Source organism: Bactrocera tryoni, chromosome 4, assembly GCF_016617805.1.
Source record: "Bactrocera tryoni isolate S06 chromosome 4, CSIRO_BtryS06_freeze2, whole genome shotgun sequence".
Lineage (NCBI taxonomy): Eukaryota > Metazoa > Arthropoda > Insecta > Diptera > Tephritidae > Bactrocera > Bactrocera tryoni.
In genome coordinates this window covers 36,841,367-36,855,585 of record NC_052502.1, presented here as the reverse complement: position 1 = coordinate 36,855,585, position 14,219 = coordinate 36,841,367, and the positions used below count along the sequence as shown (strand labels likewise).

At 37.3% G+C, this 14,219-nt stretch overlaps 2 protein-coding genes across 9 annotated transcripts in view; one reads left to right on the top strand and one right to left on the bottom strand.

Annotated features, from left to right (window-relative positions):
* Nucleotides 1-478: 478 nt before the first annotated feature.
* Nucleotides 479-2,321, bottom strand: LOC120775398 (dual specificity mitogen-activated protein kinase kinase dSOR1). Of its 3 annotated transcripts, none has more exons than XM_040105559.1 (4): nt 2,146-2,321; nt 1,173-1,803; nt 785-1,111; nt 479-714 (listed from the first exon to the last, which is right to left on the bottom strand). In XM_040105559.1, the coding sequence occupies exons 1-4, from the start codon at nt 2,253-2,255 to the stop codon at nt 598-600; spliced, it is 1,185 nt and encodes a 394-aa protein (XP_039961493.1). In that variant the 5' UTR covers nt 2,256-2,321; the 3' UTR covers nt 479-597. The 3 variants fall into 3 exon arrangements, with proteins under 3 accessions (XP_039961493.1, XP_039961492.1, XP_039961494.1); XM_040105558.1 differs by having other exon boundaries at nt 1,173-1,812; nt 2,146-2,319; XM_040105560.1 differs by having other exon boundaries at nt 1,173-1,823; nt 2,146-2,218.
* Nucleotides 2,322-3,125: 804 nt separating this feature from the next.
* The window catches only part of LOC120773853 (ecotropic viral integration site 5 ortholog), a 79,089-nt gene continuing 67,995 nt past the window's right edge, over nt 3,126-14,219 (top strand). For 4 of the 6 annotated variants that reach the window (XM_040102995.1, XM_040102993.1, XM_040102994.1 and 1 more), the window contains exon 1: nt 3,127-3,783. The gene's annotated coding sequence lies outside the window, so the exon portion shown is untranslated. Of the gene's footprint in view, nt 3,784-14,219 lie in introns of all 6 variants that reach the window. The other 2 variants (XM_040102997.1, XM_040102996.1) reach the window with 1 other exon arrangement.

The following is a 14,219-nucleotide window of genomic DNA, read 5'->3' as shown; positions in this document are numbered from 1 at the left end:
TTAACCCATGCAAATAACAAGAAAGAACTTTAACTTCGGTTGCAATGCCGCTATAATACCCTTCCCAAATAAAAACATTTCCATAGAAAACTTGATTTTGATTATACGCGTTCTATGGCAGCTATATGCTATAGTGGTCCGATCTTTACAATATTTCCCGATATTGCACCGTTTAAATTATCTCTTCAAATAAAAAAGTATCCCGTACAATAACTTGATGGAATCAATAAGTTTATCTGGCAGTCTTATCAATGTCCGAAATCGGCAGCTACGACAAATGAACAGCTAAGTGGAGAGAAGAGGTGTGCATAAATTCGTCTCAATATTTCAAAAACTATATACACACAGACTCGACACTTCTGGATGTAGCGAACTTCGTGACAACTTAATATACCCTGTTAAGGGTATAATAATTACAGTTAGCTGATGAAATGGCCAATACCGAGGACTTCGGTTGCTTGATATAAAAAAATTTAGATAGATTTCGCACAGATGATTCGTTATTGAGTATATTTATTAGGAAGGATATATAAATAAAAATTAAAGCAAATGCACATTAATTATAATTATCAAAAATTAGTATTTATATATTTTTTTCTATTGATTGGGCGATGTGTTGCGTTTCGGTGTCGATGGTGGCAGATCCATTGTTTTGCACACCCAACCGGCAATATCCACCTCCTCAACCTCAGCCTTGCGTATCCATGCGTGATCCTAGCAAAACAAAATCAATTTTAATATTTATACAAATTTTAAAAGCAATATTAATTATATATCTGTTTACCAGCAGTGTTTTAAGATCAGCACGTTCATCGGGATTTTTCTTCAGACATATGTCCACGAAGTTTTTAAAGTCGTCGGTGAATATTTTGTGCTCCAACCTAGGCGGTGGTTCATTGACAATATAATCGAGAAGCTCAAAAATCGCCATCACTTTAGGTTCCACAACGGTTTGTTGTCCATCCTCTGGATCGTCATTGAAGATCGCTTCCAGTGTACTGGCGTCGGGTGGCGGTATCGGATACATGCCAATTGCCATCTCAACTAGTGACAAACCGAGTGACCAAATATCCGATTGAACCGAGTAGTGTGTACCCTGTAAACGCTCCGGCTGTGTGGAAAACAGAAAACTTTAACGCCTAAAAATAATATAGAAATACAGCGCTACTCACCGACATATAACTGCGCGTGCCTACAAAGGAATTGGCCATGGAATCAATTAGCTGCCCGGACACGCCAAAATCACAAATCTTTATCTCGCCACTGCTGTTCACCAATATATTACTCGGCTTCACATCTCTATGCATTATAGCATGCTTATCACGCAAGTAGCTGAGGCCCTTCAACACGGCTACTGTTATTTTGCCCAGTATTGATTCCGGTATGCGACCGGCACGTTTTAATATCAGATCCAAAGAACCACCATCCATATACTCCATACAAATACTGATTTCACCGTCGCTGTAGAAGGCGCCATAGAAGCCAACAATATGCGGGAAGTTACACTCATGTAACACTTTCAGTTCGCGTATTATTTGTTTTTTAATTGCCGGTTTCACCTCAAGGTGTATTAGTTTGCGTGCCATTATCAACTCGGTGGGTATGTGACGCACTTTCATAACTACACCACCATTACCGGAGCCAAGTTCACCCAACTTTTCGAGATCATCATCAGAAAGTTCACCGATTTTCTCTTTTTGGCTAAGAAACACCTTAATGCGATTTCGTGCGGAGTCATCCATTTCCAACTCTTCCAGTGTTTCCGTTAGCGCCTCGATGCTCGTCTTCGGCTTCCCCAGTAAACTATGTTTTCTTTAATTTAACTTTTTAATGAATTTTTGTGCAACAAAACGAAAAGCAAAAAAATTAAGAGAAAAAGATGTTCGATAGACAGGCATGGGAAATAAATACAATGTACAGCAGCCCAAATTGGCCGATTCATTGAATTACTCCATATAGCGAGATGTATAACATTTTTAACAGAAACAAGATAACTTTAGCAAAGCCAACATCACACAAAACCGCTAGTCGGCGTCGAGATTTTTTAAAGCAGCAAAAAAGTTAAAGCTCAAATTAGAAGGAATCAACAAAGTGCTAGTGCAGGAAATGAAAAAAATCAATAGAAATATTTATTGGCATATTTACTCTGTTCCTGATGGTGTCTTGAATGGCGGTGTTGGTACAACCTGTGACGCGGCTACTGTTGCATCTACAGCTCCAGGAGGCAGCGTTAAATTTAACTTATTTTTCGACATATTCTATTTACCGTTGGGTGGACAAAATAATAAAAAGATACCTCCGCAAAATACCGAAAACTCCTCCTTGGCAGTGCTGTACTTTCACACTTGCAATTGCCAAAAAAACTTCCCAGAAGGGATTTCTGCAGTTGATCCTTAAAACTTATAACACATATCTAAACAAGTTTTCCAAAAATATATAACCCAAAAATATGTTAAACATAAATTAAATCTTAACGAAAACATTAAAATATATAACTATAATAATATATAAAAGGGGAATAAAGTTGGGGCTGCGGCCGAAAATTGAAAGTGTAGACTACACTGTGTTTTGCTGATTTCATCGACGCTACGCTGTTGTTTTGTTATTGTGAAAAACAGCTGTTGCGTTTATTTAACTTTTAATTGTCAAATATATTTAATAATTAAAAAAAGTTTTAATATAAAACAATTTGCAACTTACAAAACATTTAAAAGTTCTAAAAGATAGGTAAAAGTAAAATTACAAAGGAAATTTATTTAAACCAACTACAACTCATTTCTAAATTCTGTGCAATGAACTAAGTTGTGTGAATATTGATATAAAAATAGTTTAAAAACAGTTGCAATAAAAACAGCTTAAACTGTATTTTTAATTAAATGCAAATTATTTATAATATTTTTAACAATTCTAATGAATGATGATGGGTAACACCAGAGAACGTATAATATAATACGTTCTCTGTCTCTGGTAACACTCGCATTGTTTTTTTGCCGCATGATGCCATTATGTGTGAAACGAAATGAAAATGGAACGAATCTAATTAGAAAAATAAAACGTCAAAATGAAATCTCTGATCAGAAAATGAATGTAGGGAAAAGAAAAATTTTGTTGTTTGAAAAAGTCAAAAACAACAAATTGGTGAAAACGAACAGATCAGACCGTCTCGCTTGTAAAGAAACGCGTATCGGAGTTTGTGAGGATTTTATTACTATTTAATTCTTGCAGTTATTTACTAAAAAGAAAAATTATGTGTTTAAGAATTTGCAAAGAGTAACACATTAAGAAAATTAGTGAAATTGAGCGAGTGTGTGTAATGCGCGAGTGCAAGTGTACGCAAAAAATACATACAGGAAATTTATTGAAGTTTACGGTGCATCAACGAATTGTGCTGAAGTGTTGTTTGTGTAGCAGAAAAAATTGGCTTCCGAATTAAATTATATGCATTTCAAAGTATTTTTTATATAAAAAAGTGTTTGTATTTTGCATATTGCTATATGTATGTAATTCTCGCCAATTGGGAGCGGTGCAAGTGAATAGAGAAAAACAAACAAAAAAATCCATGAAAAAAGGGAAGGGTAATACAGGCCAATCAAGAAGCAGCATCAGCACTGTCGAAAAAAGCTTAAGTTGCTAGTTTATCTGTGAAATATCTTGTTGGAGAAAAATTACTGATTGGATTTACGTACTTATAACAGGTAGGCAGTGGTGTTGTTGGTAAATCAGTGAATAAGATTCTGCATCACCTGTTATAAACGACCGATGTGTACGGCAGCTTTAGAAAAGGTGAGTTGAGAAACATCTTAAATTTGCACTTCTCAGATATTATTGTCGTTCCTATGATATTAGTGAGGTAGATTCGTGTGATTTTCAAAATGAGGGTGTGTAAATTTAAAATTTGTTTGTTGATACTTCAAGTCTCGACAATTTTGCCATAAAAATGCTTATAAAACTTACTACTTTCTGCAATTTATTCGGACATAGGTATGTACATACATATGTACATACTAAGTCTATGTTCTGCCGCATAGTATGTTATTAATTTGTTGCTGCCTTAAATTTTTCAATTATTCATTCAATTAAAATAAGTTGCTGATTAATTTTTTTTTGCTGTTGCGTTTTTGTTGTATATGCGTATGCGTATATGTGTTTTATTTCTGCTTATTCAAAGTATTTAAATATGTCGTTGCGGTCGTTCGTTACAGAGAAAATTGCCAGTGAAGAGTTGACACTTTAATTTGAGCTTCTAGTTATTTTTATGGTCATCACACCATGTTCCTGCGCCTCACCAGTGGCACTTATGTACCTTCCAGTGCTTTAGTTTGAAAACAATTTTATCTTCTCGTTTTACTCTCAGCGGTTTTACGGTTTTGCGAATTTTTGCTGCGGGTTGTTGGCATTTAAGACTCTGAAATATGTTTCGGTGAACACAACTTTATTTCTGCCACAACAGCGTGGCATTTGCTCCTGCGGTTATATTTTTTCGATTAATTTTTCCATTTGCTACTTCGGAGCCTGCCACTGCATCAACCAGGGACAGCGCTAATCTAATTTCTGTCCACAACTCGTGGTAGATGTTAATTCATTTTATTTACGTTTAGTTCCCCATAAACCATACAGATGTGATACAAATTACTTCCTTTGCTTATAAAACTCGAGTGTATTTTATCAGCTGTCCGTATTGCTGGCTGGTCCTAGCACCATCGTCATTTTTCAGTTTTCATATTTATTTTTTTTCACTCGCTTCTGCTTCAGATACCGCTGACACTTTGCTGCCATTGACTCCTTCTTCTTTGACCATACGGGTTGTAGGAACACCCGCTTTTAATCATTATATATACATACATACATACTTGTATATATGTATGTATGTACATACATACATATGTATATGTATGTGGATGGGTGTAGATATTTATACATCACAAAGACCGTTATACACTCCTATGAATAGCGTGTGTGCACCTCGCGCTGGCGTGGATTGAGAAGTTATTAATGAAAACCTAAAGGATTGGCTACTTTGTGTTAGGAATTCACTTTTGCTTTGCCTTAAATAAATAAATGTTAATTCCGTTTGCACATGGAAAATTTTTGAAATGAAAAATGTGCAGCAGTCAGCCAGTCCACCTGTCGTACATTGCCTTACCGCTATTGTCACAAAAAAGGTGTGGCAATTATAGAAAATTTACTTACTTTTAGCGATTTTTTGCAAACAACAACAATTCTAGTTAAATGATAAATGGAAAAGTGAAATTTCATTGTTATTTTCATCGCACTCTTATTCTTTACTGTATTTCCTAATTAAGTGCCTACATATGTACACACATTTTTGTTGATTTGTAACTGCGTCTACATTGGCACATTGACCTCGGTGTCATTTAGTTCGTTCATACTTTAAATGACAAATTTGTTCATAATTGAAATTGCGAATAGGTACAAAGAAATTCGTTGAACTCGACGTAAATTATTTACTAAAAAAATACAAGAAAAACTTCAACTTCAATTGTATCTAAGCTATAATACCCTTCACAGTTTTTTTGTAGCATAAAAGAGTAAAAAGGTCTTTATCTCGATTTTGATAGAGCAGTGTATATGATCCGTTCCCACGATACATGCAACGAGTCTCCGCATGACACTGATCACCTCTTTGCATGCCCTACCAACCCCACTCATCTAACACTCTTTTCCCTTTGGTCCGACCCCGTCGAAACAGCACGTTTCCTGGGCCTCCCGTTAGATGACGTCGATGACAACACAGATAACCCTTACCATCCTAACGGGGACTGATAAGCCGTTAAAACAACAACAACAATCCGTTCCCACGGCAGTCGGGTCTACGTAACCGGATCGGACCCGGATTTTTATCCGGCCAAGGACTGTCAATTCGGCAGAACTCTGCCTTTACAACAACAACAACAAAAACAACAGCTCATATATGCTATAGTGCTCCAATCGGAACAATATCTTCGGAGATTGTACCGTTGCTTAGAAAAATAATTCATGCCAAATTTCCAGAAGATATCTTGTCAAACAAAAAAGTCCTCCATACAAGGACTTAATTTTGGTCGTTCAGTTTGTATACCAGCTACATATAATCTATAGTGGTCCGAAATCGATGAAGTGGTTGAAAAATCGATTTAATAGAAAAGACGTGTGTAAATTTCAGGATCGATATACATATGTAGTATGTATCAAAATCTGAGGGATTAATTCGAGTTCAAACTAGGGAATTTCCTTCAAAATGACAACAAACTATCGAAAAACAGTGCATATTTGACCTAAATCGTGTCATTATAACTATAAAACTAATTTCCCCATATGTATATATGTATGTATGTACATACATCCCCATATGTATATATGTATGTATGTACATACATACATACATATGTATGTATTCCAGCTTTCATTTGTTGTTGTAGCGGCAGAAAACATTTCTGAAGTAATTTCGCGGCATGGTGATGACTAGGAAGTCATTGACCGGATAAAAATCCGGGTACGTTCCTTCTACTTCCGGTCGGTTGCTTGGTTGCATCTAGAAGGCAATGAGCTGAAAAAATTACTCTGTAGCCGACACCGAAAGGATAATTTCTTGGACATTTTCTACCATGCCGTATTTATTTTAGCTGTTGTTGTCCCCAAATAAGTCCGAGGGATGTGGTCGTATTAAAAGTCCTGAATAAAAATCCGGGTCCGCTCCGGTTACGCAGACCCGTGATGTGATGAAGAAGATCGTATTTGTTTCAATTAGTGCAACGAACGAAAGCCGCGGTTCTGGCAGTCTAATAGTGGATCTATAACGCTATAGACGTTGCTTATTCTCTCCATTGTATCTCATTGTTCTCACAGTATCGCTAGCATATAGTAAAAGCAAAATTTTTTTTATAAAGCCATAAATCGTATAAGGTGCCAAAAATGTGTTGTTTAAGTATCAGTTGTTGGAGTTAAGTATATTGAAACGTGGCCTCTGATGTCAGTAATAAACAAGTAAGTAAATTTTCTTCTTCTTAACTGCAAATTATAGAAACATAATCCCACATATACGCGCGCACGCATGCGCACGTTACTTCAAAAGCAACTGAAACTGGTCATCCTTGATTTAAGTGTGCTTCAACGCCTCTACGATGCGCTGTTTGTGCCACACAAATCTTAGAAGATGTGTCAGTAGGTGAGAGTAATATAAAAGATACAAAATAAATAACACCAACAACTAACAGTAATATATAAAAAATATTGCCGTGAATAAAGCAAATCATATTGCTGAGAAATTTTTTATTTACTTTATTTAAAAGTGTGAACAAAGATCGCAAAAAAATATTTTGACAACAGAGGTTACAGAAGAGTAGGGCAAATATTAAATTTTGGGAAAATGCGCAAATATGTATATAAATAAAATTCGTAAATTGTCTAGAAAATAGTTTTTTACGCCTGTCGATTTTCTGACATAGGGGAATCGAGGTAAATTGGTCCATATTTAAGTGAATAAGTAAGATTTGATGAAGTTAAATGCCTATGTTTTCTCGCCCAAAATGAGGTTTCATGCCCAAAAGTTGATAAAATCAGATCGATCTTCCGTATACCTAATATACTGATTTCAGACCTACGAGTTGTCTTTACCATATATCGCATATATTGATCAATGTGTAAGATATCCTTAGTTAGGTTAGGTTAGGTTAGATGGCTGAACTAGATAGATCACACGTGGACTAATATATGTAGTTCTTTGTGTAGCCACAGGCATTTAATTTCCATTACCGTCAGTTCAGTGGGATATCTGAAGGAATACGCCCCTAAGTATTTAAGCCTTGATATCCCAAACGCTAGACAGTCAAGAACGAAGTTTTGAGTAGTTTCACCCTCGTCTTCTTCCATACAGCTTTTGCAGATGGCATCTGGTAAGATTCCCAGTCTTACAGCATGGACGTCAATAGGACATTGACCTGTTAAAACCGCCACAACTAGGGATAAGCTAGTCTTACAAAGAGATCACTAAATCTCTAACGATTCTAGGGTGTATTCCATTGCTAGCTCATTAGATTTACAACTGCTTGGGTGACTTAACAGCCATACGAAGACTCGAAGCCATTGATAACGAGGTTAGGCACTCCTTGACAAACCCCGAACGCACTGTTAATGATTTCAAGGCTAGTATCACCGCCCTGCTATCTGAGTGGATGATCACTTCTCTGAAGGACTTCTGAGACTGGACTTGTTAGAGGGCCTCTGACAATAAAGTCCTCCACCAACCTTCTCCAAAAGCTTTGACCCATTCGTAAAAAAGCTCACTTCTCCTCTCCTTCAACGGGTTCTTCCCACTCACAACTCCCTTGCCGGTATATGGGTTGAGAAGAAGCCGCCGGAATTCGGCTACTCCATGATTCAAGTGATCCGGTACGAAGACAAGGTGAGAGAGGATTTCCGAGTGTTCAGACACGTGTTCATTTAAGAATCCAGATACTCTCAGTCTCTTAGCAACTTTCTAAGACACACCTTCCGACGATGCTTACGGGCTCTATTGAGCCAGCATTTATAGCGATTTAAATAAAGGTTGGCACAGCTCCCACTCGCAGTCTTCTACTAAGGGAGGCTTTTCCCTCATACGCAGGTTTAGCGTCAGTTGCGTCCGGTCTTACCCTATCGTCTTCGCTCTCCTTCAGTACCCTCTTGGCTCACTCGAGTGTATTAGCATGGCTCTACCCACATTACACTTGCGGGTTTTCGCCGGCCCCCCCCCAACTGATTGCTCGTAGAAGGGCCTGATGTAAAACTTCCTACTGGGTAATGTGTAACATAATTTTAAAGTATGTAGTAATCGATTTTTATACTCTCGCAAAAAAGTTGCTAAGGAGAGTATTATAGTTTTGTTCACATAACGGTTGTTTGTAAGTCCTAAAACTAAAAGAGTCAGATATAGGGTTATATATACCAAAGTGATCAGGGTGACGAGTAGAGTTGTCTGTCCGTCTGTCCGTCTGTCCGTCCGTCCGTCCGTGCAAGCTGTAACTTGAGTAAAAATTGAGATATCATGATGAAACTTGGTACACATATTTCTTGGTTCCATAAGAGGTTAAGTTCGAAGATGGGCAAAGTCGGCCCACTGCCACGCCCACAAAATGGCGGAAACCGAAAACTTATAAAGTGTCATAACTAAGCCATAAATAAAGATATTAAAGTGAAATTTGGCACAAAGGATCGCATTAGGTAGGGGCATATTTGGACGTAATTTTTTTGGAAAAGTGGGCGTGGCCCCGCCCCCTACTAAGTTTTTTGTACGTATCTCGGAAATTACTATAGCTATGTCAACCAAATTCTATAGAGTCGTTTTCTTCAGGCATTTCCATATACAGTTCAAAAATGGAAGAAATCGGATAATAACCACGCCCACCTCGCATACAAAGGTTATGTTGAAAATCACTAAAAGTGCGTTAACCGACTAACAAAAAACGTCAGAAACACTAAATTTTACGGAAGAAATGGCAGAAGGAAGCTGCACTCAGGCTTTTTTTAAAAATTGAAAATGGGCGTGGCGTCGCCCACTTATGGATCAAAAACCATATCTCAGGAACTACTAGACCGATTTCAATGAAATTCGGTATATAATATTTTCTTAACACCCTGATGACGTGTGAGAAATATGGGTGAAATCGGTTCACAACCACGCCTTCTTCCAATATAACGCTATTTTGAATTCCATCTGATGACTTCTCTGTATAATATATACATTAGGAAGCAATGATGAACTTTACACAAATACGGTATTAAAATATCTAAATGACGGATAATGAAATCTCGATTATCACTTTATCGTGCGAGAGTATAAAATGTTCGGTGAAACCCGCACTTAGCACTTCCTTACTTGTTGATTTCCGGTTTTAAATACAATTTAATTTTTAACATTCCTTGCATAGAAGATTTGAAAATTTCATACGAATTTTCGTTTTTAATTAACGAGTTGCGAGCGTATTTTATATTCGGTTGCACCCGAATTTGACACTTCCTAAACGTTTTTTCACTTTTTTTTATTGTTTTTTGATGGTGAAGCGCTCGTAAAGTGCGTATGCATGTACTTAACATTGTTGTAAGCCTTAAACGGTAAATAAAAGCCACCGTTTGGTGACCTTCACATAAATCGAAAATTATGCCAAATATTCGTTTTAATCATTTCGCGCCCCCGTGGCATAATTTGCACTTGAAATCAGTTAACGCCTTCAACAAAGCCAAAAGACAGTTATTCGCGCAAAAGCTGGCTTTGAGTGTGTGAAAATTGCTCTCAAGCTGACAAAACTTGTTGTACGTCTGTATGTGCATGTTTGTGTAAGCAACATGTGTCCCATTTTACTGTAAACTTAATTTGGTGACTCTTGCTGGAACTGATTACTGCAGTTGTTGGCGTTTTGGTTGCTGTTTTGATTGCTTGTGTTGTAACGGTGTCTGATAACCACTACTTTATCTGATATTTTTCGTTGCTTTTTTTGTGGCTTATTTAAATTTTTTATTTATTTCGTAATATTTATGCAATTTTTATCATGTTGGTGGGACCTGCTTCATGCACTTACATGCAGACATTATTATTTACTTTCCTTATGGTTTTTAGCAGTAATTTGCATACGCTGAATAGGGTGTATTAAGTTTGCCACGAAGTTGTTAACACCCAAAAGAAAACGTCGCAGATCGTGTAACATATACGTATGTATGTTGATCCATTTCGAGCTTCCCTACCTTTTTTAAAGAAAAAGCACAACAACTTCAAATTTAATCGGGAATATTTATTTTAATTCTAAGGAAAATTCTTTGAAATTTTTTGAAGATTATCTCTTTCAAATGTTGGCCGCGGCTACGTTTCAGATAGTTCATCCGTTGAGTCCAATTTTCGATGACTCGTTCAAGCATTTCGACTGGAAACTGGCGAATGTCACGCATGATGTTTTTTCCAAGACCTGAATCGAAGCAGGATTGTCCCCGTAGACTTTAGACTTTATACATACATATATCCCTACAGGAAAAAGTCTAACGGTGTGATATCAAACGATCTTAGTGGCCAATCGACCGGCCCAAAACGTGAAATTATCTGCTCACCGAAGTGTTCTCCTAATAAATCCATTGATTTATGCGATGTGTTGGAAGTGGCGCCGTCTTGTCAACGAGATCACGAGCTTCAATTCCAGGCATCAAATAATTGGTTACTATGTCGCGATAACGGTCGCCATTGACGATTATGTGTTCACCGGCATCATTTTTGAAGAAATATGGGCCGATGATTCCACCGGCTACACCAAACCGTATTTTTTTCTGGAAGAAATTCCAACTCTTGAATCTCTTCAAGGTTGCTCGTCCCTTGTTTACATAGCCATTGAGCCAAAAATGGGCCTCATCGTTGAACAAAACTTGGATCGAAGACACCTGATCTTCTTGGATCTTTTCAAGAGCCAATAGAGCGAAGCGATCTCGCTTGAAAAGGTCGAACGGCTTCAGTTCTTGCACAAGCTTTATTTTGTACGCTTTCTATTTAGGATCTCGACGTAAAATGCCCCAAGTCCTTCCGTACGTCCGTCCGAGTTGCACGGTCTTCGTTTACAATCTCAGCTTCGGCTTTTATATTTATAATAGAATTTATTATATAATAAAGTAGAACTATTTGTAAACGTTGCTTAGGCGTCAGTCTTTCCATGATAATGTGCCAAACAACGCTGAACAAGAATAACATGAGAGCTTGACACGACTTACTCGTGATCTGTCAAAAGAAGGCTATTGGAAAAGTACCTCTACTTGGATTATCCGTTATATAGTATATTAAGGTGACAACCTTAACCTTAACCTCTGGAGCATAGATACATAGCATCCATACAAACTGACTGATGAAAATTATGACCTTGTATAGAAAACTTTTTAATTGGCAAGATATCTCCACGAAATTTGGCATGTATTATTGTTCAAAACAGCGGTATAATCTCCGAACAAAGATGAACGCCTTTTTATGCCCTTATATGCTATACGAAATACACCTGTGAAGGGTATATAGCTTCGTTACAGCTATTTTTTCGTAATATTTATGAAATTTTTAATTGAAATAACTTTGAGGAGACTTAATTACCTACACTCATACATTTGTACATATTTCTTTTCTTCATAGCTTTTAAATATTAATTTGTACACGGGTTTTTTGTTGCCATATTAGGCAACAGTCGCTCGCTCTTGGTCGTTTATTATGCATGCACACTATTATATTGCTTTTGTTATTATTTTTGTATTTTTTCGAATTCTTGCAATTTCCAATTTCGCTACTGTGCAACTTTGCCATCGAAATGCCAATTGTTAAGTGTACAATATACATATGTATGTTTGTATGTATGTATATACATATGTAAGTATGTGTGTGTATATGCGTACTTACTCAATTTACTGTTATATTCGATATCTTCAATTGATATCGCATCGAATGGATTTGTTGCCCCGCCAAATGATCGAATTTAAAATTTATTCTCACTTTACATTGCACGCCGACAACTCAAAGCTATGAAAATCAATCTACAGAATCGGGAATGGATGCCGGTGGCTGCAGTCAGCTTGATTGGCTTCGACATAGCAATTGCAAAGTGCGCGGGCACACACAAACACACACATAAACGCATATAAAAATACCATGCCGCACCAGATGCTTGGCTTGCTAGTTTTCTTGTCGTTGTTGTTGTTGCTATATCCACCATAGTAGCTGGTCCAATAACTTGGCATGCGTTCTATAGCAATTCGCCGTGCAGCTTCCTTTATTGCTTTGCATTGTTTGTTGCATGAACAATTCCTCAGCATGCAACATTAGCAAGCGATATATTGATGGCGTTGTTGCTGGTTGTTTTTGTGTTGCTGATGTTTTCCCATTATCTATTTACTGGCTGTCAAAGGGGCTCAATTTCACTTCAGTCACTAGCGAACATCAGAGTTCAGCTCCACAGAAGCTGCAGCTTGAAAATGTTACCGAGCGAAGCTAAAGCTTAAAATGTAAGAAAGGCTTCACTTGGAAGGTCAATAACGAATGGTGGAGAATATCTGCAGCATGGAAAATATCTCCATAGCCGATCTCTAAAGGACCTCCAAAAAATGTGTGCACTAAATCCAAAAAAAAAAAAATTTACTATGGATGAATATAACATATTATGTAGATACTGATAGAAGGGGTAGTCAAAATTTTGATTTTCGACAAAATGTCAGTCCGTTTTTGACAACAAATTCGTACTTCCGAGTGACTAACAAAGTGATTAAAATTGCTATCATTATCTGACAAAAATCGTGTCAAAACTTCATGTCGATCGGTCTAGCCCATTCGGAAAAATTTTGCTCACCGACTCTAAAAATAGGGTTTCGAGAAAACGTATTTTTAATTTAGGATTGATTACACTAAGTTATTATACTACTAACGTTGTTAGAAAATTCCTACAAATACATACATAAGTATACATATGTATGTATATGTATGTATGTATAACTCCGAAACGAACGGGTGTTCCAAGTAGAGCTTTTTTTTCCAATAATTTCTTTTAACAGATCACGCGTGAATCGTGTCATGCTGTCATTTTATTTTTGTTCAGTATTCAACATAATCGGCCTATTAGGGTACTATAGCACTATCACCCATCTTGAGACCCAGCAATCTTTATTGGATAATATTCGACCGAATAGACCACGTCAGGTACGCAGTGACAAAAATATAGTAGCCGTAGCTGATAGAGTACATGAAGACCGTGGAGAGTCGATTCGGCGGTATGACGTATAGAACAACTTGGCGTTCCAATTTACGTGGAGAAGCGTACAGAATTAAAAGCGTACAGCTTTTGCAAGAACTAAAGCCGCTGGACCTTCTCAAGCGACAAAGCTTCGCTCTATGGCCTCTTAAAAATTACCAAGAAAATCCGACGTTTTCGAGTAAAATTTTGTTCAGCGATTAGGCCCATTTCTGGCTCAATAGGTTACCAGTCGAAATCTTGAATTAAAAGCGTACAGCTTTTGCAAGAACTGAAGCCGCTGGACCTTCTCAAGCGACAAAGCTTCGCTCTATGGCCTCTTAAAAATTACCAAGAAAATCCGACGTTTTCGAGTAAAATTTTGTTCAGCGATTAGGCCCATTTCTGGCTCAATAGGTTACCAGTCGAAATGCTAGAACGAGTCATCGAAAATTAAACTCAACGGATGGACCATCTGGGACGTAGCCGCGGCCAACATTTCAAAAAGAT

What these genes read in the sequence shown, in the direction of transcription:
- LOC120775398 (XM_040105558.1), bottom strand. Translation starts at nt 2,255, where the DNA reads ATGTCGAAAAATAAGTTAAATTTAACGCTGCCTCCTGGAGCTGTAGAT. An exon ending in GCACGCGCAGTTATATGTCG is followed by an intron (nt 1,112 to 1,172) that starts GTGAGTAGCGCT and finishes TTTTCCACACAG; the next exon opens with CCGGAGCGTTTACAGGGTAC. An exon ending in CTGATCTTAAAACACTGCTG is followed by an intron (nt 715 to 784) that starts GTAAACAGATAT and finishes TTGTTTTGCTAG; the next exon opens with GATCACGCATGGATACGCAA.